Source organism: Manis javanica, chromosome 2 (assembly GCF_040802235.1).
Source record: "Manis javanica isolate MJ-LG chromosome 2, MJ_LKY, whole genome shotgun sequence".
Classification (NCBI taxonomy): domain Eukaryota; kingdom Metazoa; phylum Chordata; class Mammalia; order Pholidota; family Manidae; genus Manis; species Manis javanica.
The window spans coordinates 13,318,910-13,345,208 of record NC_133157.1 but is presented as its reverse complement, the minus strand read 5'-3'; the positions used below and the strand labels follow the sequence as shown (position 1 = coordinate 13,345,208).

At 34.3% G+C, this 26,299-nt stretch overlaps 1 protein-coding gene across 15 annotated transcripts in view; it reads left to right on the top strand.

The window, feature by feature from the left end:
* Positions 1-26,299, top strand: part of CNTRL (centriolin) — an 83,365-nt gene that overhangs the window by 2,851 nt on the left and 54,215 nt on the right. For 8 of the 15 annotated variants that reach the window (XR_012126499.1, XR_012126503.1, XM_037022248.2 and 5 more), the window contains exons 2-11: positions 4,331-4,581; positions 6,163-6,293; positions 10,127-10,257; positions 11,525-11,666; positions 13,553-13,739; positions 16,781-16,974; positions 20,832-20,888; positions 22,874-22,993; positions 23,803-24,025; positions 25,398-25,507. Coding sequence is in view for 12 of the 15 variants with exons in the window: in XM_037022248.2 (XP_036878143.2) it covers positions 4,362-4,581; positions 6,163-6,293; positions 10,127-10,257; positions 11,525-11,666; positions 13,553-13,739; positions 16,781-16,974; positions 20,832-20,888; positions 22,874-22,993; positions 23,803-24,025; positions 25,398-25,507 (1,515 nt within the window). In the remaining 3 variants the exon portion in view is untranslated. Of the gene's footprint in view, positions 1-4,330; positions 4,582-6,162; positions 6,294-10,126; positions 10,258-11,524; positions 11,667-13,552; positions 13,740-16,780; positions 16,975-20,831; positions 20,889-22,873; positions 22,994-23,802; positions 24,026-25,397; positions 25,508-25,584; positions 26,013-26,299 lie in introns of those variants that run through there. The other 7 variants (XM_073225413.1, XM_037022250.2, XM_073225406.1 and 4 more) reach the window with 5 other exon arrangements.

Here is a 26,299-nt window from a genome sequence, read left to right as displayed (position 1 = left end):
TATGAATGCCAGCTACATCCTAGGGTTAAACAACATCCCCATCCCGCCCTTAAAATTATAGTTGAAGATTTATTACCTCCAGGTAATAAAGAAGGCCAGCCAGTCTCAAGCATAGTAAATCCCTAAGCCCAGTTGGCTGAGTTAGCTACTATGTATCTGTTGTTTCAGTGTCCAGGCTTTACACCAGCTATTGCAACCCAGGGAGGGGATCTGGGAATGCACTGTGACTTTAGAACCATCACTTAATCTTTCTTGTTACAATTCATAAAAGGAAGGAGTTGACCTAGATTTCTGGGATCTATCCTAATATTTTTTTAATTTTATAAATGAGTAAAGCAGGATTTTTCTGTTCAGGGGAGGTTACAAAGGACCTCATGATAGTCTAGTGAGGCCCAGTGGGTCTGGGTCATTAGGATATTATGAGAGGAATTCAGGATGGTTCAATATTTTGAGAAGTTAGAAGACTAAGATGTGGGATCCAAAACAATTGTGTTGCCTAAAGATATAGGATGTGCTGTCTTTTTAACCAAGAAACTCAAGAAATAGAAAGTGTATTGCTGTAGCATGTAGCACACACTATTATTCTGATTTTATGACTTTCATGTTTTGGGATAGAGAAAGATAAATTGAAATGAGAACTGGACCCTGTTCCTCTCCTTTTTTATCTTTTAAATCTCTTGCCCCTATGAGAAGTATTTTTAATTCAGAAATAAATAAAATGTTACCTTTAAAGCACATGCTACTTAGCTCTTCTCAAGTTTGAGTATATTATTATTATTTTGAAAGAGAACACCAGTACAGTTTAGTACAGAATCAACAGTATTACTAAAAGACTTCTTTTCCATAGCATAATGGTGTGATACAAGACACAAAAATTATTTACTACACTTAACAAAATTAGGACCAAAAGCCTTGTAGCTATGGCATAAATAGCAGGTACATGAATTGGAGAGAAGCTTTTCTGACTTACATGGATGGTTTAAGTGAAAAAATAAAAGAAAGTGAAGATATATAAGTTTGAAGTTTAAAGTGTACTAGACTATTGGAACAAGGCAGCTGGTCATATTGTGCTATATAACTGTCAAATAGTGATATCTTTTCAAAACATATATAGTAGGTTTTTGTTTTCTTCAAACTAGTTACCTTAAGCTAGATCATGAGTTCAGTGATGCTATTGTTTCATTCAATTTTCAGTTTTTAAAGTATATGTCATCCATTAATCAAGGTCATTTAGTGGCATTTATTTATGGTCTGTTTTGTGTAAGGCACTATACTAGGCCTTAGCAAATCAAGCATAATCTAAACTGCAGAAAACTCAGCAACATGACATGGTTATGAAAACAAGGGCTTTGAAATCAGATCATGGTTCAAGTCTTGGATTAACCAGATAGTTATGGAACTTTGAACAGTTTATTCAAGCTCTTAATCTTTAAAATGGGGGATAATAACACTTATTTCATAGAGTTGTATTTAATCCTTCTAATGTGATGATTTCTGGATATGACACCAAAGGAACAGATGACAACAAAAAAAGACAAATTGCACTTTATGAAAAATTTTATATGCCTCAAAAGACAATATCAACAGCAAAAAAACCCACAGAATGAAAGAAAATATTTGTAAATCACATGTCTGATAAGGGATTAATATCCACAGAATATAGAGAAAGCTCTAAAACTCTACAACAACAAAATAAGTAACCTGATTTAAATATGGGCAAAGGACTTGAAGAGACTTTTGTTCAAAAAAGGTATAGAAATGGCCAGTAAGCACATGAGAAGATGCTCAGTGTCACTAATCATTAGGGAAATGCAAATCAAAACTATTATGAGATACCACCTCACACACATTAGGACGGTTACTATTTAAAAATATATACATACACAAGAAAAAATAACAAGTGTTGGCAAGAATATGGTGAAATTGGAACCCCCATGCACTGTTGTTCAGAATGTAAAATGGTGTAGCTGCTGTGGAAAACAGTATGGCCGTTCCTCAAAAAATTTAAAATGGAATTGCCATATGATCCAGAAATTCCACTTCTGAATGTATACTGGAAAGACTTGAAATCAGGGCCTTGAAGAGATATTTGTATACCCATGTCCATAGCAGTATTATTCACAATAGCTGAACATGAGAAGCAGCCGAAGTGTTCATTAGCAGATGAGTGTGTAAGCAAAATGTGTATATTCATACAATGGAATATTCAGTCTTAAGGAGGAGTAAATTCTGACATGCTGTACCATGGATGAATCTTGGAGACAGTATGCTAAGTGAAATAAGCCAGTCACAAAAAAGACAACTACAGTATGAGTCCACTTGTGTGACATACCTAAGGGTAGTCAGAGTCACAGAGGCAGAAAGTAGAATCAATGGTTGCCAAGAGCTGCAGAGGGCAGAATGGGGAGTTATTTAATGGGCTTGGAATTTCACTTTTACAAGGTGAAAAGAGGTGTGGAGATGAATGGTGGTGATGATTTCACAACATTATGAATGTGTTTAAAACCACTGAATTGTACACTTAAAAAATGGTTAAGATGGTAAATTTTATGTTACGTGTATTTTGCCACAATAAAAAAAAAGAGAAAATAGATTTTAAAAAAAGAGGATAAACATTTGCAGCAGAAGAAATTATGTGTGGAGGTCCATGTGGCTGAATCCTTCACAGTTAAGGGAGCAAGTAACAGAAGTGAAACTGGAGAGACGGGGCCATACCATCACAGACTGACAGATTTAGTTTTTAAATGGGTCACTCGCTGTCTGACTGCAATGTAGTGATCAAGGAGGAAGGCAAGAGAGTTTGTAGACAGATCAGTTAGAAGCTATTACAGTAGTTTGATGAGGCTTAGATTAGAGTGGATGAGAGTAGAGATGGAAAGAAGTAGATTAAGTTGAGAGATTTAAGAGGTAGAATTGACAAAACTTGCTGATTGACTGATGGTAAAGAGGGAACGGGAAGCATCAAGAATGACTCCCAGGTTCCCAACTTATTCCCATGAGTATTGTTCAGTAGTTAGGGAATACTGGAGGAGGAACGGGAAGGAAAATGAGGGAGGAATGAGGGAAATGATAAATTAACTTTGGACATTTTAAGTTTAGGATGCCAATGAGATATTAAATAGGCAGTTGGGAATAGGAATATGGAACTCAGAGAAAGGTTGGGTTAAATATACAAATATCTTACAATAGCCAAGAAATGGAAGCAACCTAAGTGCCCATCAGTAGATGAATGGATAAAGAAGATGTGGTACATATACACAATGGAATATTATTCAGCCATAAGAAGAAAACAAATCCTGCCATTTGCAACAACATGGATGGAGCTAGAGGGTATTATGCTCAGTGAAATAAGCCAGGCAGAGAAAGACAAGTATCAAATGATTTCACTTATCTGTGGAGTATAAGAACAAAGAAACTGAAGGAACAAAACAGCAGCAGACCCACAGAACCCAAGAATGGACTAACAGTTACCAAAGGGAAAGGGACTGGGGGGGATTGGAGGGAAGGCAGGAATAAGTGGGGGGAGGGAAGAAAGGGGGCATTATGATTAGCATGTATAATGTGGGGGGGTATGGGGAGGGCTGTGCAACACAGAGAAGACAGGTAGTGATTCTACAGCATCTTACTACGCTGATGGACAGTGACTGTAATGGGGTATGTGGGGGGAACTTGGTGATGGGGGGAGTCTAGAAAACATAATGTTCCTCATGTAATTGTAGATTAATGATACAAAAAAAAGATAAAAATATCAATATACAGGTGGTATTCAGAGCCATGAGTGTGTATTAGATTGTCTAAAATGAAATTAAGAGAGAGAGTAGAAGTGACCTGAGGAGTTACGATGTTTAAAGATTGAATAGAGGGATGTGAGCCAGCAAAGGAGGCCAGGGAGGCAGGAGGATATCAGGAGAATGTGGTGTCCCAGAAGCCAAAGGAAGAAACTGTTTCAGGACGGAGAGATTGCTCACTAGTATTAAATACTGCTGGTTAATATATCCACCTACCTGCCTTCTAGGACCCCTTGTGTGTAGAAGAGGTGTTGTGACTAGTTTGGTCCAATAGAGAACAGAAATGATAGGTAGGACTTCTGGCTGGAGCATGTATTAATTCAGGACCCTCTGGAGGTCTGTCTCTCTTTTATCTCTGGCAAGGTGATCGGCAATGTGAAATAGTGTTTGCTTCCATCAGCTTGGAGTAGTGTAGGTCCTAGCATCTATAACCTCTCTAGTTTATAACTTTATAGTCTTGAAAATTCTAGAAATAGATTAGTTATGATAGTTTGATAGCTCTAACAATTAACCTGGTTCTTTATACTGAAAACTCTTTACAGATTTTGAAGGATCCCTGGCTCTATTCTTGCAATGAAGAAATGTTCTCAGCAAAAATTTTCCATAGCGAAGATACCACCATCATCTCACTCTCCTAGTCGATCACCTCGTATGTCCAATATGAGATCTAGGTCACTTTCACCTTTACGCAGATCTGAAACTCTGCCTTTTCATTCTGGAGGACAGTGGTCTGAACAAGTCAAGATGCTTGCAGGTGAAAACACTATTCTTTTGGACTACCAAGACCATAAAGGTATTGATTTTTAATCTAAGAATTTGACCACATGCTCTTACGTAGAGATGGAAAATATTGAATTTACTTATTTGGTCCAAATATAACATCTATCCTGGTTCTAACTTGACCTGTTGTTTCTGTGGACAGAAATTGTGTCAGGACAGTGAAGGATCAAGTGGAGGAGGACAGGGTAAGGGTGAAGATGTCTGAAAGGGTTAGAAAAGCAAGTTTCCAGAAAGAAGCTTTATTTCCTATGGTGGAAGATTGTTTTAAAGCTCATATGCCAAATATACCATCATCCTTGGTTTGGGGGGGGTGCATATCTGTTCACTTTATTGTGGAATGCTTTAATTCAGGATAAAAATGTTATCCTTGGGCTATTCTAGTCTGCTAATTGGCAAACTGCTTATCTGTTATAGATTGATTTCCACATAAGGAGCATGTATATGTTTCACCAGGGTTTTTATTTTTTTCTTACAAACATTCTGTCTGGGTATCCGTTTTCAAAACTACATTCTTTTTTCTAAGAATCTATTTAATATGATGAAATGTGAGAGAATTCTATGATTTATATATATGATTTCTGTGCTAAGTCATGAAATCACAGCCATCAAGCTCTATTGATGTGACTATGATCAGTTTTTTTTAGTAAATATTATCAGCTTGAGTTTAGACTATACCCTTGCTGCCAGTTGGTACACTGTTTTCTTAACTAGGACATCCCAAATTAAAGAAAAAAATTTATTTTATTTTGAACCAAAATAAATACAGTATTAACTTTTTATAAATAATCATAGGGAATCTTTGGCCCATAGCTTAGATCTCAGCCCAGGATTAATTTCTTCTGACTCATAAATAAAAAAACGAGACAATTTTCTTTTTATGTCTACTTTTGTTAAATATTACATAGCTTTCAAAGCTTTGAGGGCAATATCCAGGAAAGTCTTAGGCAGGGCATACTACCCATTGAATTAGTACTTATCTATAAAATACGTTGTGATCTTCTCTATTGAAACTCAACAAATTTGAGTTTCTCACCATAAAAAAAATAATTTAGGAAAAGAGGATTTTTTAAAATAAGAATGCCAGCATTTCTGAACCTTAGATTGGGATTTAAAACAACAACAAAAAACAACTAAATAGTACAGGCTATTAAAAAAAATGACATTAAAATATTGCTGAAAACGTCTTGAGTGCTGCATATGATTAAAAGCATGAGTTTGGATTCATCTACCTGAGTTAAAGTCCTGGATTTGCACATTACTTGCTACAAGGTCTTAAGTAAGTTATTGTAATTTTTTAAATAAATGGAAATAGTAATTTCTATCGCAGAGGTTTATTGTACAAATTAAATTTTGTAAATGTAAAGCATTTAGCACAAAGCTTGCCACAGCTAATGTCTAGAGTATAATTTATTGTCATTATTATGAAATGCTACATTAAAGTAAAATAGTATTATTAAAACATTGCAGTTAGAACTAGCCAGCCATTTTTATAATTATATGGCTTAAAACCTATTCTGTTATGTAACATCAAAACAATTTATTTTTCAGAGTATTCATGTCTTTTACTGATGATGATCTGTTTCTATAATTTCAGAAGCTGATTCACATGCGGGAGTTCGATATATTACAGAAGCCCTTGTTAAAAAACTGAGTAAACAGGACAATTTGGCCTTGGTAAAATCTCTGAACCTTTCACTTTCTAAAGATGGTGGCAAGAAATTTAGGGTAGGTTGTCTTTCTGAATACAGACATTGTTTTTTATTTTTCTGTGCTTTAAAACTGAAAGAAAAAAATATTATATTAGACTTTTAGTAACATCTTGTCCTATAACATCACCTAATTTGGAGCAGAGCTTTTATATGTTTCCAGTGAAAGTTCTACATCAAAACTATGACATCTTCAGATTTATAAGCTCCTATATATTATTGACTATCTTAAGAGAAGGGGTTGGCAAACCATAGCCTGCACACCAAATCAGGCATTCTGCCTATTTTTGTAAATAAAATTTTATTGGAACACAGCCACACCAATTTGTTTACATACTGTCTGTGGCTGTTTTTGCACAATAGCAGAGGTGAGTAGTTGTCACAGAGACTCCATGGCCCACAGAGGCAAAAATATTTGCTACCTGGCTTTTTAGAGAAAAAGTTTACTGATCTCTGTTGTAGAGTGTTTGCCATTTTATTCATAAACTATATAGCATAAATACATTGTAATAGGCAACTTATTTTTTTAACTGGAAAAAATACAGATTTAGATGCCTACTACATTAGTCACAAAAATTAATTTCAGAAGGTTGAAGATATTAATGAAAATAATACACAAATCCACAAATAAAAGTGCTGTGGAAGTATTAGGGAAGAATATAGGAGAATATATTTTAAAATCTTAGTTGGGAAATCCCTTCTAAGCAAACACCAACCTTAATATCACAAAGAAAAATATTGACATCTATAGCTTACATAAAGGCTAAAAATGTGTTGAATGAAAGATATCTTTTAAAAAGTTAAAAGGAAAACAAACTGGTAGGTAGTATTTCCAACATATATAATAATATCCACATAATATAAAGAGCTCCTACAATTCAGAAAGAGACAACTCAATGGAAAATGTGCAAAGAATATAAATAGGCTATATGAACAGAGTATAGAACACAAAAGGATTATAAATGATTAGTATAACATGAAAATGTATTTGTCTTCATTAGTATCAAAGAAATGTGAAATAAAACAATTTTTATCCCATTTTCTATCTTGTATGCATAATGGCCAAGAATTAAAAAGATTATTTCAATGTTCAGAAAGGTGTGGAAAGTGGGTATTCTCATTTGGGCCTAGTGGATATAGATTGGTATAGCATTTGATGAAGTTTGGAAGCATTTATCTGATTTTCAAATATGCTTATTTAATCCAGCAATTGAGTTTATCCTTACTGAGTTTATACTCACCAACCTAGCAATTCTATTTGTCAATGTCTATTCTACTGATATTTGCACATGCTTCCAAAAGTATCTGTATAGTCATTTTCTAAGCATTGCTTAAACCAAATGTATGTCAATAGGGGATTTGTTAAATAAATTATGGTGCATTGTACCATAAAATACTGTCAAGTTTCTTGAAAAATATAAGAGCGCTGTGTATTAATATGGAGAAATGTCCATAGTGTATTTAATGAAAAATAACAAGTTCTTAAACATTTTGTATAGTAAGGTCTCAAAATATTTTTTAAAAGTTATTTTTCTAATGTGTGCATATATGATGTAAATGAATAGAAAGGTCTGTATGTATATATACCAGCTTATAACAATGGTTACCTTTGAGCAGTAGGATTGTTTTACAGTGACCTAGGGACCCAGTGAAGAGAGCTTTTTATGTTTTGTTTGAAATTGTTATTAGAATATATTTGTGTCTTGTGTAATTAAGAGAGAAAAAGGAGACATGCTGGAGCTTAAAGTTGTGAAAATGAAATCAAATTAGTAAATCTTTACTGTCTGATTATTATTTGCCAGACTTGTGTTAGACTGCAAGATTAGATACAGAGGTAAATAAGCTTAGTTTCTGATCTCTGCGAATTTAGAGCTTAGTGTAAAGAATGCCTAGAATTAAGAGGAGAAATAGGGGGAATCAGAGAAGTAGAGAGAGCACATGGGAGAGACAGACCCAATGAAGAAATCTGAAGGGGCTGTTGAAACAGAACATCCAGGAGTATGATGAATGGAGGCCAAAGGAAGTGGAGCTTCAGGCAGGAAAGGATGATATAAAATGCTCACAGAATCATCAGATAGGATGAAAACAGAAGAAGTCATTTGGATTTAGGAGTTAAAAAGCCCTTCCTTCTATTTCTTTAGCCCCCCAAGTTCATTCTTTTAGGACCTTTGTAATTTTTTCTGTGCCTGGTATTCTCTTCCCCCAGATGTTCAAAGAGCTGGCTTCTTATTATTAAAGTCTCACCTCAGTGTACCTGCTCCATGAGGCCTTCTCTTACCACCCAATTGCAGTTAGCCGCAACTCCTCAACAAATGTTTATTTAGCACCCAGTATGTGCCACGCATTAGTGCTATAGCAGTGAACTTGAGCAGACAAAATCTGCCCTCTTGATGCTTTGCATTCTGTCACATCATGTTATCTTTATTTGCTTGTGAGTAAGCATTAGTGTCTGAAAATGTTGTTTCTTTGTTTATTGGCTTTCTCTGTGAATGAAAATAAGAACCTTGTTTTCCTTATTCACTACACTACTGTTTTTCTAATACCTAGAACAGCTCCTGGCACCTACTCCATGACTGATAAATGTATGTGTGATGCAATGGAATACTATTCAACCATAAGAAAGAAACAAATCCTACCATTTGCGACAACATGGATGGAGCTAGAGGGTATTATGCTCAGTGAAATAAGTCAGGCAGAGAAAGACAAATACCAAATAATTTCCCTCATTTGTGGAGTATAACGATGAAGCAAAACCGAAGGAATAAAACAGCAGAAGACTCACAAACTCCAAGAAGGGACTAGTGGTTACCAAAGGAGAGGGGTGGGGGCGGGTGGGTGGGAAGGAGGGAGAAGGGGATTGAGGAGTATTATGATGAGTACACATGGTGTAGGGGGAATCATGGGGAAGAAGACAGTGTAGCACAAGACAAGTGGTGACTGTGTGGCATCTTGCTATGCTGATGGGACAGTGACTGCAATGGGGTATGGGGAAGTGGACTCGATAATATGGGTGAATGTAGTAATCACATTGTTTTTCATGTGAAACCTTCATAAATGTATATCAATGATACCTTAATGAAAAAAAATGTATGTGTGATGGATGAGTGAATGGTTATCTTGGAGACAACTATTTGAATATATAATAAAGGCAGAAGATATATTGCCGTACCAATCAAATAAGAGTGAATAGAAGGCAGAAAGAGGAAATGTACATATCTGTTGTGAGAACATGGTGGCAACTAAGGGAGATAAAATGATCGCTTGATAGGAAAGTTCAGTGTGAGGTGATTTGTTTATGCAGACACTGAGCATGTAGAACATGGCTCCTGCAGCAGGGAAATTGTCTTGTTTACTGGTGCATTTCCATTGCCTGGTCCCACATCTGGTATGTAGTAAGTGTGTAATAAATATCTGTTGAATAACGACTTTTTAAATTTGGGAGGAAGATCTAGGAGAGAGAGAGACTGAAGATTCAAGAACTTGGTAGGAGGAGATGGGCGAGGTTATGCAAGAGCATATATACTTAGCTGAACTTTGAAGGAAAAAGGAGAGGAGGGAGGGAGAAGCACAGAAAAGTTGGAGGAAAGGATAGTGGGGGAATTCTTGTTGAATAGTCTTGATTTTCTTAGTGCATCGGAAGTATTGTTGGTTAAGGGGCAAGGAAAATTTGGCAGTTTAAGGAGAGCTGCTACTCCTGGTAAAGGAGAGCCACACCGAGGAGCTGTCCAGGAGAGCAGTAACAGTATATTATTCTCGGGTGACTGATCCAAGCAGCCCCTAATGCACATACTTACATATTACACTTTATGTCAAAGCATCTGTTGTATAAAGTATTCATTTCTTTCCAATTAGTATATCGAAAATTTGGAAAAGTGTATTAAACTTGAAGTACTGAATCTCAGCTATAATCTAATAGGAAAGATTGAGAGAATGGACAAGCTGTTAAAATTACGTGAACTCAATTTATCATATAACAAAATCTGGTAAGTAAATACTTGTCTAGTTAACATTGCAGGGTTGTCTTTGTTAAAGAAATAGATTAATGCTGCCCACATTACTGCAAGAATCCTTTGAAGTAGCAGACAGACATCCTTATTCATTGATAGCTTATCCCTTCACTGTGATAACTGCCTTCATGTTTTGGTATTACTGAAGTACAGAATAATATCTATCTAGTATTTTTTGAGAACCAAATTTTACCTTAATTCCATTTTTGACAGGAAGTTTTATCAGATAGATTCTTTGACTCCCTGTCTTATTACATCAAGAAAGTTGGCATGGAGCAGAATGTCTTAAACCTGTCATTTTGATCCTAAAAATATTTCAGCCTGTTTTGATCCTATGTATTTATCCTGATGTTATTTGCTATTGCTATAAGAAATATGCTCCTAATCTTGTTTCTACTGCATGATATATATTACTGTGAGAAATAAACATAATAAAACTGATACTGGCTAAAACTGCACATAGAAAACTTGCTGTAAAAAAATGATGCAATGCTTAAATCTTAAAAATCTTCATATTTGCATATCTTCCCCCTCCACATTAGACTCAGTATATATAATGGCCAAAAAAATAAAACAACTAGGAGTAGCAGATGCTTTAATATAGTAAAAATGAAATGGGAAAAACCAGATTAATAAATCAAGTCCTTAATGTAACATTTGTATAAAAATAACTGATACTGATAAAAATAATTTCAACAAAATAAAAATGAAAATAAAGGAGTTTGGAAATATTTGCCTGATATAGAAAATTGACTAAGGAATTAAATTGACAATGACATTGGAATAAACTTGGAAAATGCTTCATCAATGAAAATTTGTCCATATGGTTGATACATGTTTTATTAATTTAAATATTCTGATTAAAATATTTGTGTTCATAAATACAGTATTGTTGCAGGAGGTCCACAAACTCAAAATGGCCTCCATATCCTGCTGGCATAGCTAATCTTTGGGTGATGACAAGTTAATAGTTAGGGACAGCTCTTGTGCAGGTCTGGGTACAAAGCACGGTATGTGCTCTTGAGCTTTCCAGCTGTCCCCTGGCTGCCCCCTACTCCTCGTCACAGTGGTTAGTGAGAATGCCACACACTCTTCTTTCTTGTGATGTGGGATCCTAAAGTATAATAATAAAATAGGTAGGATTCCTGGGCACAATCCCACATAAAATCATGGCTGTTCTAAAAATATAATGGAAGAGCTATCATTGTTCTTACTAAGTTTGATTTTATCTTTTGGTTTCCAGCAAAATTGAAGGCATAGAAAATATGTGTAATTTGCAAAAGCTAAATCTTGCAGGAAATGAAATTGAGCATATTCCCATATGGTTAGGGAAGAAGTTAAAATCTCTGCAAGTCCTCAATCTGAAAGGCAACAAGATATCATCGGTAAGTTACTCAAAGTAGCAGATTTTTTTCAAAATTTGGACTTGTTGAAAAGAAAATATTAAAATCTAAGTTTTTTAAAAATGGAGTTTCTTCTTTTAAGGTCCTGGTCCTTTGACCAAATATCAAATTCAGACATAACCTAAGATCTTCTGTGGTAATTAAAGATAGGCAGTTCTGGTTTTTCATGATTCCATAGTAACTAAGAGTTGACCTCTTAGCTTTTACTCCTCTTATCTTTTCACTTGAGCCTCAGAAAACTCTTTTTAAGGAGATTGTGTAGGAATTATTTTTATAGTATTAAGAGTTAGGTGCTATAGTCTTTTCAAGTAAAGTCTCAGAGGGGTTAAATCTCTTACCTAAAGTCATAACAACTTGTGCCAGAATCCAGGTCACTGAATGCCTAGGACAGAGTTCTTTTTTTTCAAACTTGTGAATTAATCCTGATTATAGGTGTCTTAGAGGTTAATTACTAGCTTTTTATAGTAGAACCTATTTGTTATGGCTTACATAATCTGATAATGATGTATATTTTTCTTTGAAGTATAATTTATAATTTTCTTATGCTACTTATACAGTTAGGTATTCAATAAGCATTTGCTAAGTAAAAATGTTAACTTATTTAAGTCAATATTAATATTGGAACATTATGCTTATTTTAAAGAACATAAATCATAGAATGGGAAATGAAAATTGTATCTTTTAATCCAGATTTAGACTTCCCTTTTGTGACCTCGGAGAAACCCTTTACCTCTCTAAAATTCATTGTTTAAATTGGAGAAAACAACCCCCACCTTGCCTCTTTTAAGGAGTGTTATGGCCCTCAGATGAAATGATAGATGTGAAAATGCTTTAATAATTTAAAAACACTAAATAACTTAAGGGTGTACTCCTTAAACCTTTACCAGTAAAACCCAATAGTAAAACACAACATTTGTTTAATGCTGTGGAGTTAACAATGTCTGTGCTTTCTTATTTCATCTTTATAATTATCTGGTAAGGTGATTGTACCATTTCACTATGATACCCCAAGAACCTTGGAGCACAAGCCTTATAGCACTTTGCACAGTGTCACCTTGGAGCTCTTGGAGCTTGTAGGGTGATGGTAAGAGGTAGCCATGAATCTGAAATTTGCCATAAATATTCCTCAAACTAGTTGATTCTTATGTAGTACTCAGTGTCCACTGATGTTAACAGGAAAATCATTCAGTAAATATTTATTATTATTTCGAATTTTGTATGATTTTTCTCATCCCAGTTTATATTTGACACTGGCATCAGTAAGAGCAATACACAATCACTTCTGAGAGATTTATTTGTACTGGTTGTTGGGAGTAGTGTTCCTTAACCTTTTAAAATCCCTCTTTGGATAAACATAAAAATTTCACTTCAAAAGTGTATCTCCAGATACCTATTTAACTATCAGTTATACCTGTTACCTGAAGATTTACCAGAATGTTTTTATAGCCATTTATGTTTTTAATTTGCTCAATAAGTATAATAAAAAGACAATAGGTTTAGAGTTACACAGACTTAAATTCATATCTTGTTTCATTCATTTGTAAGCTCTAAGCTTTGGGCAAGTCATTGTACTTCTTTGAACCTCAATTTCTTCATCTGCAAAATTAAGATGTATATCATAGGTTGTTGGCAGGAGTCATAAATGAAATGGTATATAGAAATACCTAAGATTGCCCTCATATACTACAGATACTCAACTACTCACTTTCTGTTCCTCCCATCGCACAACTAATTTTGGGTAATGGGGGCTTCCTGGAATAGGTGCCTTACCATTTTGATAGCAATTTCCTTGATTTGTTAGTTCCTTTAGTTATGTTTATTATCTTTAAATTAAATTATGCCAATACTAATGTTATATATTGTTTCAGCTCCAAGATATAAGCAAGTTGAAACCACTTCAAGATTTGACTTCTCTGATCCTGCTTGAAAATCCAATTGTGACCCTTCCTCATTACCTCCAGTTTACCATTTTTCACCTCCGTTCTCTGGAAAGTTTGGAAGGTCAGCCAGTAACCACTCAGGACAGACAAGAAGCTTTTGAGAGATTCAGTTTAGGTAAGGTGACGTTTTTCAAAAAACTAAATTTGGGAGTAGAGAAATTTATTTTCAAAAGTTATCCAGAAAAATATACTGAAGTATATTTTTAATGCCATTTAATGCCATAACTTTATGATGATGTTAAAAATTGCTTGGAAAATGGCATCACAAATTAATTAATTCAACAAATATTCATGGAGCATATACTGTGAGCCAGGCACGGTATCTGACACAGGATACAATGGTGAGCAAGACTGTGGAACTGACCTTCATACAACTTGTGTTCTAGTGGAGAACACAGACAAAAAGCAAGTCAAGTCACATAATGTGACAGAAGAGAACCCCTTTTTGGCAAAGTGGTGTAAAGAAATAACTCGCTGAGGAAGTACCATTTAAGCTGAAGGCAAAGGCAAAGGAGGATTAACCATGTGAAGAGAGGCATTTTTAAGGGAGAGGGAGCAGCTTGTACTGTGAGGTTATAAAGACCCTGGTGAGTTAAGAGAGAAAGAAGATAGGTAGGGCTGGAGGATAGTGTAAGAAAAAGTTAAGAGAGATGGGGAGAAGTGAGATAGTACAGGGTCTTGGAGTTTGGACTTTATTCTAGGTACAGTGGAAAGCCACTGACAGTTTTTAAGCAGGGATGTGACATGATCCAGTTTATTTATTAGGATTATTTTTGATTCAGGATAGAGAATGATTTGGAGGAGGGCAAAAGGGAGATAAAGGGTCATGTTTAGAGGGTATGAAACAATCTAAGTTAGAAATGTTTGTGGCCTGTATTTAGGTGGTGGATGTGGACTGGATCAATTTTGCAGGTAGAATCAGCAGCACGATCTAATGAACTGGATAATTTCCAAGCTTCTGAAATAGTAGTGGTTGGATGGTGATACTGTGTATTAAAAAAAGGAAGAATTCAGAATGCCTATAAGACAGCTAAGAAGAAAATCAGAAATGGGAGTCTAGAGTTCAAAGATATCTATACTAGAGATAGACGTTTGAGGGTCATCAGCATAAAAAAGATATTTAATTCCACCAGAATTGATGAGCTTACTCAGGCAGGGGTTGGGAAGAGCAAGAAGGGGAGTCAACTAAGGAAACTGAGAGAGACAGGCCAGCAAAGTAGGAGAAACCAGGAAATAGTGGGTTACAAAAGCCCAAGAAGATTTCAAGAGAGGAAGCGGTTAGCTATGTTGGATGTTGATGAGACTTGAAGTAGCATGAGCACAGAGGAGTACCTTAGATTGGCAACATGTGAGGATCTTGACAAGAACAGTTAAGGAGGGTAAAGATTTGAAATATCCTCCCACAATTTCTCTACCCTAGTACCACATAAATTTTTTTTTAAGTTTAAAATAAAATTTAAAAAATTGACCAATAGCTTCCAGGCCAGGAAATGGGCAGAAGCAAATGCAGGAAATCTCAAAGTTTATTAATCAGAGAAACAAAGAATATTTAAGAGTGGAGTGAACAGACAAATAAAGGCTCAGTTCTTTTGGTCCTTAAGAGGACAAGAAGATGAGATCAGAGAAAAAAAAGAAATATTATCTCTTGATATGAGGGATGCCTTCTCCATCAGAAGGGAGAGAAGATAGATGTGTGCATTTGGGTAGTTCTATTTCATTAGGAAAATGAGGTTTCTACTGGTGGGGTTGTTTTCTCAATGAAATGTGAGGTCATCAACTGAGAAAGAAAAATAGGAGTATGGGATGTTTGAAGAGAAAGAGGAAGGTACGAAATAGCCATTTTAGAGTGTTAGAAAGTGAGCCTGTGTCCAACTATTTGAAATTGACGTTAGTCCATTTTCACTTAAAAAAACAGCAGTATCATATGGCTTGATCCAATACTTAAGAAATATGGTAAATTTTTATTAATTTGGGATCCCCCTAACTCAACATTTGTTACTCCAAAGTTTATGGTTTGGAGTCATTAAAATATAATAATGCAAAGGAAAGTCATCATTTAAATAGACAGTGGAGGAAAATAATTAAACTATGATTATTCTTGACTTTGAATATTAATTAGGAACCTTTAATGTACTGATCTCTTGGGATCCAGTGGTGATCCAGATAGATGCAGTTTCTGCTTTCACAAAGTTTTAGTGGGGAAGGCAAACAGCCAAGCTATTTAATCACATTTTACAACTGTGTTACGAGGGCCACAGCAGAGGTGCGGAGTGGTGTGAGAGCATCCCTGAGAAGCATGAAGGTAGAGACAGCACAGGTTTCTCAAAGTGTTTTTTTGAAACCAAAGATGTAAAATAGGCCAGAAGAAGATAGAGGAAGACAGTTCCAGGCAGAAGGTGTTAATAAAAGCCTGCAGGTGAGAAGCATCATCACAAATCTGAAGCAGTGGAGTCATTTCAGAAAGGCTGCAGTGGGGTGTGCTTCAAAATGAGGCTGGAGAGGGAGGTTTGGGACCAAGTCATGAAAAGCCTTGTCAGTCCTTCATGTAAGCTTTTTGGATCCTATCCTAAGCATAATAGGAAGCCATTGAAGGATTCATAAGATACTTCATAGTATTTTGCAAACATACTTGCAACATCCTTTAAAATATAATTACTAATATCAAATAAAATATTACATGTTTTTTATAGAAGACCTGGAAAAAAACCTCATTTATCAACAAACTAATTGAGCTGAATATTTGGAAGTTAAGTGTCGTCTTTTAAAATTGTTATCCCAATGATAATGCCTTCTTACTTCTTAACATAAATCACTGTAAGCTCAAGAAAATCTTTCCCAAAACCATAGTGAATAATTTTTTAAGTAGAGTTGTATTTATACTACTTTAAGACTTCTTTTGCTAGTATTTGAAAATATTCTTACCTTCAGGTAGAAAATATAATGATCAATAAACTATTAAATTTGTATTACCATTGTGAGAATTATCAAAATATGATCAGACAAGATGTGAGCAAATGCTGTTGGAAAAATGGTGCCAAAAGAGTTGCTTGATACAGGGTTGCCACAAATCTTCAGTTTGAAAAAAATGTAGTATCTGCAAAGCTCCATAAAACGAGGTATGCCTGTATATATTTAAAAAAAAATGTGCATTGGCAGAAGAGGTAGAAAGACTGGAAAGAGACCTGGAAAAGAAGATGATGGAAACTGAAGAGCTTAAGAGCAAACAAACGAAGTTCCTCGAGGAAATTAAAAATCAAGACAAATTGAACAGATCATTAAAAGAGGAGGCCATGTTACAAAAACAGAGCTGTAAGGAACTAGAGAGTAATCTAAACACAAAAAATGAATTGGTAAGTCCGTATTTTATATTGCTTTGACTCTATCCTCCTGAAATAGAGAATTCTTTGTCCTTGGGTCTAAAAACACAACTTCCTGACCATAGAATGGGAAAGATGTGGTTTGACAGAATTATGTATAAAAGGTTTTACAAGTTGTAGTTGTGCAAGAAAGATAGTATCTTGGGCTTCATTCTTTGAAGTATGGTATCCAGAACAGAGGAGAAGGAGGAAGTCCCACACTGTGATCTGACTGCCCCTAGATATTTGTATCTTTTTTTTACAACATTGTTGGTGAAACTACATTGGCAAAACTTTTAGAAGGTAATTTGGCAAAATTATCCAAATGTAAGTGGACATATGCCATGTCCTATATATTGGAAATACATATAATATTATTTATTATGCAATATTTATTATATAATAGTTATGTGTAATCTGTATTTCTAATATATACTGTATAAATGGTAGCAAGAAGATGTTTATATGTACCTGCTTACATATATACAAGTACACATATGTACTACATACTGTCCTACAAAGGGACATTCACTGCACTATTGTTTATATTAGCAAAATACTGACAATAACTAAATGTCCCCCTGTGGATAGCCATAGGGTAGAGTAATCATGTTATTATTAAAATGAGCTAGAGTTATGTGTCCTGATATGGAAGGATATCTAATGCATATTGCTATGTGAAGACAAGCAAGCTGTAAAACTGTATCAAGTTATATCCTGTGTAAGTATGTGTAGGGAAATATTATAGAATATGTACCAGACTCTTGACAGTAATTATTTCTGAGGAGAGAATTATATATAGAGCATTTTCAAATTGCCATTTATGCATATATATCATGTTTAAATTTTATATAATTTGGCTTTATGGTTGAAATAGGAAGAAAAGATACTTTAAAAGAGAAAGATTTAGACAGACCAGATATAGTGTATGATCAGAAGGTATCTGACCCAGAGACTTCAAAGGTCTTGAGACCATGTCCTGTGAGGAATGGCCAAAGCAACAGGGATGTGCTGGCTGGAGACAGGAGACCCAGCAAGCTATGATGATTGCCTTCAGAGAGTAAAAGGACTGTTTCATGGAAGAGGAACTAGAGTTGTTGACTAAGGTCCCGTGAACTAAGATTAAGAAATGGCAAATAGAATTGTAGGAAAGCAGTTTTTCATTTGGTAATAAAGAAATTTCTAATAGCTGTCGTGAGATGAAATGTGGTAAGTCCAGAATGTGTTTGCTATCAAGGCATATGCTCAGGATTAGGGGAAAAGATAAAAAATACTGGGCAGGGATATGGACTAAATGACCTTAACTGGCCTTTCAGCTCAGAGAATCTGATTCTGTAAAATTATTAGGCTACTTTCATTGAAGGAAAAAAATAGGTATTGGTACTCTCTTTTTTTTTTTCTTTTGACAATTCTTTTTTTTTTATCTATGCTTAACTTAGAGAGTTATATTTTTCATATAACTAATAGAATCCTAGATGCAGTTTATTTTTATTTTTATATCCCCCTTTCAAGATAGGCATCCTGACTTAATAATGATTAATTGATAAGAATTCTGCTTAAGCACTTAAATTTTTTAGCAAGAGGAAATTGTTACTTGAAATCTGAATGCTTAACTACCTCCTTTTTGAACTCTTCTTTGCTTGAGAAAAAAGATAATTTATACCAGGGGAGCATGATGAAAAACAGGGCAGCTTCCCCAGCTCTGTTAGTCAAATATTCAGAACATTTGTGGGTTCCTTCATATGCCTCTTATTTGAAGGTAGTTTTCAAATATGTTGACTGTTTTTTGAAGACATATTATATATGATGTTATGAATCTGATAATTATCATTAGTTTTATATTATATATACTTCTGTTGTTCTCCATTCCATAATAAGGTGGAGTGGATTATTGAGTAATTAAATCACTGAAGACTTAAATGATAATCAATTTTATTTTATGCTATCACTTAACATTTATATTTAAAATACAAATATAAAAATCAGTACTTTCTATGCTATCACTTGATACTTGTGAACATTTAATACATTTTCCAGAGTTAATGATCTTTTTTATAATACAGAATCCATCTTTTATTACTAAGAAAAAGGAGCTTTATAATTTCTACATGCTGCCTCCCTAGTGCACGTTAGACAACATATTGAAAACCTTGGCAAATGTATCTTATGAGTCTCTGCTATCCCCCAATTAGGGTTATTATAGTTGCCTAGTTTTCTCTTTTGTTTATTTATAATGATGTTAATATGTTTGTGTTGTAAATAAATGTTTCATAAATTGTCAACAAATTTTGCTCATTTTTAATTTTTTTGGTAACATTTTTGGTTAGAAGACAGACTGTGCTATTTGTATCATTATGTTATTTTTATTATTAGCCATTTAAAAATAATCACACTCATATGTAAAGTTAATATATGTTTATTGTAATGAATTTTAACAACACAAATGTATATAGTAGAAAATGAAAGTCTCTATCCCATTTACTGGATGGTAATAGATGTCCTTTTTATTTTCTATACTTATACAATATACATGTAATTACATAATGCAAATAATTACATAATGCATATGTAATTAAATATGTATCTTTTATTATTTTTATGATTTAAAAAATCTTACTATTTTTTAAAATTCTCCTTATTTTTTACAAAACAGTATGTCATGGACACCTCTCCAAGTTAAAAAAATACACACACATGCAAACACATGTGAACACACATATATATGCACATACACATAAATCTTCCTTATTCTTTTCAAAGTCTGTATTGTGTTCCATTACATGAATCCTCCATAATTTATTTAGCATGCTTTTATTGATGAATATTTAGGTTGCTTATTATTAGAAAAAATACTACAGAGAACATCTTTGTGTGTGTGTGTGTGTATATATATACACACCTGTACTGATACTAGTAATCCTTTAGTACAAATCACTACAAGTGAAATTACTATATAATTTTCATTTAAATTTTGATAAACATTAATGCAGTCTTAAGAAAGCTTATAACTGCTTTTACACTTCTTAAGCAGTGAATGAAAGGGTCTAATTCCCCACTTGATATTATTTTGAACTTGAATTATTTTGTAAACAAGATTTTAAAAATTTACTCTTGTTGCTTTAGTTCCTCTTTTTTTTAGTTGTTGGAGAGTTGAGTATTGCATATGTATTTATTAGCTATTTTTTATTTCTTCTTTATATTCATATTGTTTTGCCTATTCTTTTATTATTCCAAAGGGCTGTTCAATGTTAAAGAAAGAATTCTTTGTCTTTTTCTAGGAGCCTACCTTTGAAAAACATTTTCCATTATCTTATGCAAACTATCTGGTGATAATTTCATCTACAGTTGTATAATGTTTTCTGGTTTCATAAAGTATTTCCTCATGTAGTAGGTCAATTAACCTATAAGAAAAACATAGTAACATTGCAGTAAAACTTCTGGTGGCCCTTTACACTACAGTAGTCCCCCTTCTCCTGCCACCAACAAATATTAACTTTGGTTAACTTTAATATTAATATTACTTTATCTTTACACAAGTATTTAACTCCTGTTCCTCCATTTCGTCATTTTTAAAATGAGGATGATTTATCTCTCCTGCCAGCCTCACAGAGTTGTGAGGACCTGATGAGGTAATAAATAATTTGACATGAGTCAAACAAAGTAATGGAAGGTGGTAAATCTGTAACTCATGGTTAGAATGATGATAAAGTGTATGCATATAAGAATAATGCAAATACTAGTAACAATATCTTCTCTAAGGTAAGTTGTCAGCAAAGAACAGTTTGTATTATTACAGCCTAACTCTAGAGTTCTTCAGGTGATGTCTCTGTTTTGCTTCTTTTTCCTTTTAGCCCTTGTCTTGGTTTCTTACAGACCCTTTTCTGCCGATTCTTTATTCTTCCCTAAAGGTAGTTTCTTAAGGGCTGAATGGCATACTGTGTTTTCCATGGTTTGCATGATAACTTGTATTAATATTCATTTTAAGTTTTGAAACTGTCTTGCCTTCTTGAGAAATGTGCTTGTGTGCGTGTATGTATAGTTTTTTAAACAATATTTTTATCAAACTATAGTTGATAGACAATATTATATTGGTGTCAAGTATACAACATAGTGGTTCAACAGTTGTATAATTTTCTTAGTGGATGTACATAGGACAGTGAATTTGAGTGTGGGAGAAAGAATTTGTATCATTTTTACCATTGGTTTACTATGTTAGTTACAGTCAACTCTTGATTATCCACTGCTAATACTGTAATTAGCCTACTTTGACTTCTGATTTGCTCTCATTTGTGTATTTTTTCAATGAGCATTTATTGATTGCTTACTATATGCTAAGCCTGGTTTTATAAAAGCCACAAAGTTAGTTTAAGATACACAGAGTATTTATTATTATTTGCCTGCAGAGACCAGGCCATACATTCTTCGTGATTCCAATCACATTTGCCTTTGTTTGGCCCTACTGCCAATGATCTTTGGGGAAAGAAGCCCAAGATTAGTAGACACTGTTGGTTGTCATTTGCTTTCTTGAGACTCAGAGACTTATGAGCATTTAGTGGAAGCATCGGTGTGAGTCATATGTTAGATACCCTACAGAAGGACATTGAAGACAGTATAATAGAGTAGACAGAGTGTTGAATTTGGAATCAGGAGACTTGAAATTGATTTCTGCCTCTTCCACTACCAGCTGTTCAATTGGGCATGTTATTTAACCTCTCGTGCCCATTTTATCATCTCAAGGACAGTTACGAAGATTCAGTGAGACAGCACATGTAGAATGCTTAGCATACTGTGTTGCATACAGTGAGTACTTGATCAAGATTACCTGTTATCCAGGTTAGCATTACTTCTACTTGGATGGATAATAGGAGGTGACTGTAAGCTAAATCATGCACGACTTTGATTTCCTGGACCTTATAAAATACTCATGTTTGTTTATGTTCTCTTCAGCTTGCATTTTATAGTTATGTTTTTCTGCATGTTTTTTGTCTGGTATCTATTATCAGACACTAGGGGAAAAGGTAAAAATCACTTAGTGGACCTTTGAAATGAACTGAAAGGTAGGTTTAGTAAAAAAGGAGCTGGTGCTGGTAGTTAATAAAATACTTAGGTTCTGCCACTAATCTAGTATGTAAGTTTTAGCAAGTCAATTTACCAATCTGGGGCTCAATTTTTTCACTTACGAACTCAAGAGAATTAGATTGGATAGCCTTTTTTCTTCTAGCTACAGAAATTTTAAGAATAACTAAAAATTTGTAGTTATAGTAGAATTACTTTATTAAAAGTGTAATATTACAGATTTGGAACTGATTGAGTTTTTTCACATCCCTTAACCTCTATTACAAAGAATAATGTTCTGGAGACTGAGATGCCATCAGCCAAAATACTATAGCAACAGTACTACAACTGAAGCTGGTCTCTTACTTTTATCCTTCTCACTCCTCCTTCTGATTCCTTTGTAATTAATGTCAAATATAATTTCCATCCATAATTTGAAACTATCATTAAGATTTCAGGATAAGTTAAATAAGTTAGTGCTAATTACTGGGAATTCAGGAAGCAGGTACTTAGCAGACTAGTTACTTTCAAAATAATTGATACAGAGTTATTTTCATGTTTGGATGAAGCAAGATTAAAATATTTCTAAAATCTTTATTCAGTATATCTTGAAATAGCATATAAACTTCAAAGGTCTTTTATGTGATCTCTTATGAAACATTACTTTTGTATTTCTTTATAATACTTTAGAATTAAGATAAAATGCTCTGAATGATGTGCTATTTGCTGTGGGGTTTAAAACAATAATTATTAGTTATGATTATAACGTGCCATACCATTGTACCTTTATACTTACAACTTACACTGTATCTTGTTTCATATCAAATTGGGCCAATAGCTGAAACAGAAGACCATGGAACTAACACGAGCATGTCAGAAACAGTATGAACTCGAACAGGAATTGGCTTTTTATAAAATTGATGCTAAATTTGAACCACTAAACTATTATCCATCAGAGGTGAGTTACTACAATTTTTTAGTAACCAGAGTTACAGCCAGCACAGAGTAGGGCAGGGGAGGGTGGGTGATAGAAACATTCAAGAGATTTTATCAATAACCACTCCACTTTCTTGTTATGAGGGCATCAGCAGAGTAAATGTATTTTGGTTGAATCTGTGAATTATTTAGCTCAATAAGTTAGAGCAGTGTACAGAAGAGGTAAAAAGCCCCAGGAGAATCTTTGCCCTTATCCATATCCATAACCCACAGCAGCTGGCTAGCACTCTGTTACTTAGCTCAAGAGGATGGTTGACCAGCTCCCTTAAATCCAAACTTCCAGAAATAATACACTGCCTGCTTCAGTGACCATGGAATATAGCCATCTCCTACATTGTTCAGTACTCACTGAGTTCAGTATTAGTCAACCATTATTTGTACAAATGCCATAAGTGCCACTGCAACAGAGGAACTGCTTAACATCTAAGGCCCAGTAAAAAGATTCCATTTATTAAAATTTTTTAGACTGAGGTTCAGTCAAGAAACCAAAATAAAGCACCTAGATTTCTTATTTGAAAGATTAAACAGTGCTAAAAATCACATAACTGTGGGCAGTTCTTTAATGAGTGAATCCACACTCACTCTTTAGGGATAGGAGGAGGCATCCTTTGAGACCATTTTTTGTTCTAGTTCCATTTTGGCATATTAAGAATACGATAAAAGAATGATAAATCTTTTTCAACTTGTAGGTAGGTAGGATTAATATTTAGGCAATTCTGTGATATGTTCTTCACTAATAAAATAAATATCACTAATTTATTTTGTTCTTAGTATGTTGAATTTGATAAAACCCCAGATGAAAGCCCTTACATTGGCAAATCCAGATACAAGAGAAATATGTTCATCACAGAGAGTTACATTGTAAATAATGCCCAGCCAACGGAGATCAAGAAGATGGAGCCAGGAGAACAACCTAGAAATGAGCATGTGAACTTGCGAGCCCATGCACCACTCGACTTACAACCAGAAGATGAAGAGAAAAAAATAAACACAGGTTAGAAAAAGTTAAATTCTTTAAAAATATAAAAAGATTGAATATATAGGCAAATTTTGTTTTATTATTCTTTAAATTAAACATGCATTTTTGTTTACATGAAAGTCTAGAAAGTATTGATTCATTGAGCAGATTGTTTTTTATGATTCTTGTTATGGTTAAGAATGGGATTTTTGACAGTATTTTGATGGCAGTATGGCCACATGTCCGGGGATCCAAGAATGCTTTAATCTTGTCCCATCAGCAGGTCTTTTTCACCATTGGAGCTATACATTCGAAGAAATAATGAGTAATGATTGGAGGAAGTAAAGTACCACTTTATTGACCACTATGCATGTAGCCAGACCCCAAGTCAGTGCTTTGGATAAGCTGGATCAGTACACTCTTTAAACTTGGGCCTAAGGTGGCGCTTGACTATTCACAACCTGACCCACACTCCACCTCCTCAGCCTTCTACCCTACCTCCCCAAAACATCTAATTCAAGGGATTTTACCACCTCCTGGAAAGTCACAGAGAAGAAGAAGTCAATCCAGGGCCCTTAGAGACCCTGCCAATGATGACTTTGAATCCTCTTACCCCCTCAGCTACATGGATATGGAAGAAGGAGAAAGCAGACCTGAGTTCATGCATCCCACCAGTCATCTTGGCCCATTGTTGGGTCCTCATCAATCCGATTAGCAGTCCATCTTCCCTTGGTAGCAGCAGCTAAATGGAAAACATGGAAGGCTAGTCGACAACTTGGAGAATAGAAAAAAGAGACTTGAGATGTCTGTATCTGCACATAATATGTGCAAGGCTACAGAGGGCAAAAGCAAAACTAAGTCACATATATGTGTAGGTTAGCTTCAAGGGGCTCATAGTTTTATAGAAGGCAGGGAGGGAGAGAAAAAGAAATGGGAAATTTATGGTAGAAAGTAATTGACTTAAGGTCACCCCCAGCTAGGAGAGACTGTTTGTAGTTAATTTCTTGATATTGAGTCCTATCATAAAGAATTTACCTCCAACACTTTCCTTTTAATGGCTTGAACGTAATTATAAGTTAGTAACATATAAGTGCATATTTACCAATAAAACATTTGTTCTCTCAAAAGAGTTCTTTTGTATTGAAGTATCAAGTAAAGCCCCTTTTATGTTAAGAAGTTTACAAATAAAAGGATCAGTTATAGTTCTATGGCATATCATGAAACTGTTCTAGAGATTGACTTATAGAAAGGAAAACTATTAAAAGAAATTACTTTTTAAAATTTCTGTGCCCTATAATGACAGAATTTAATGGGGGTGGGGTGGGGAGGTTATTGCTGAGAAAAAAAATCTAGTAGAAATTTGAGAATTATTTTTCTTGTGTTTGTGTGCATGGTTTTTAAATTGCAGCACAAACTCGACTATCAGAACTGCAGGATGAAATAGAAAAGGCAGAAAAACAAATTTTAAGAGCTACTGAAGAATTTAAACAACTGGAACAAGCAATACAACTTAAAAAAGTATGTAAAGGCAAAGCAGCAATAAATGCTAAGAGGAAATGTAAAACATGAAGTTGTGTTTTCTCCCTTTATAACCATGTAAAACACCTTTTCAATCAGTACTGCCTACTTCATTGTGGAATAACAAATTTCAGAGTCAAATATGGTTCTAGCATTTTCCAATTGTGTTTTCCTTCCATTCATGATGACATTCTATTAGTGTTTTATAAAGTGTGTAGAAATAAACTACTTATAATTTATGTAAAAGATGTGTTCAGTTTACCCTATTTTGAAAGTATCTACTTTACCCAGAAAAGTTGCTGCTTCCTGATATATTGCTTCTAATTTAATTAAGCACTTCCACTTTTAAGGTCCTGGAACCTAGATTAAGAGCCAGAAGACATCTCTACTATGTACCATGAACATTATTGAATACAAGCAGCAAAAATGTAAATAATGTGAAATATGGTGTACAAAGGGTGGAAGTGATACACTCTCAGAAATTACCAAAGTGTGTCATAAAGAAGTAAGCACTTAAAACACATGATGTAATTGCACAGGGAGAAAATTCAGAAAAGGGTAGTATTTTGACATTTTAGTTTTTAAGTATGTAAAAGGTTTTAGTTACTTGCAACTCTTAAAAATCAGTATTTCAAACTTAACAATTGTAAATGTATTTATACCATAGTAGAAAGAACAAGAATGTGAAATCCAAATTTTAGGTTCTTTTAAAATATATACTGTATTATTACTTCCAAATTATATTGTAACTAGAAATTGATTCAAGTTTATTATACTATATGTCAAGTCACT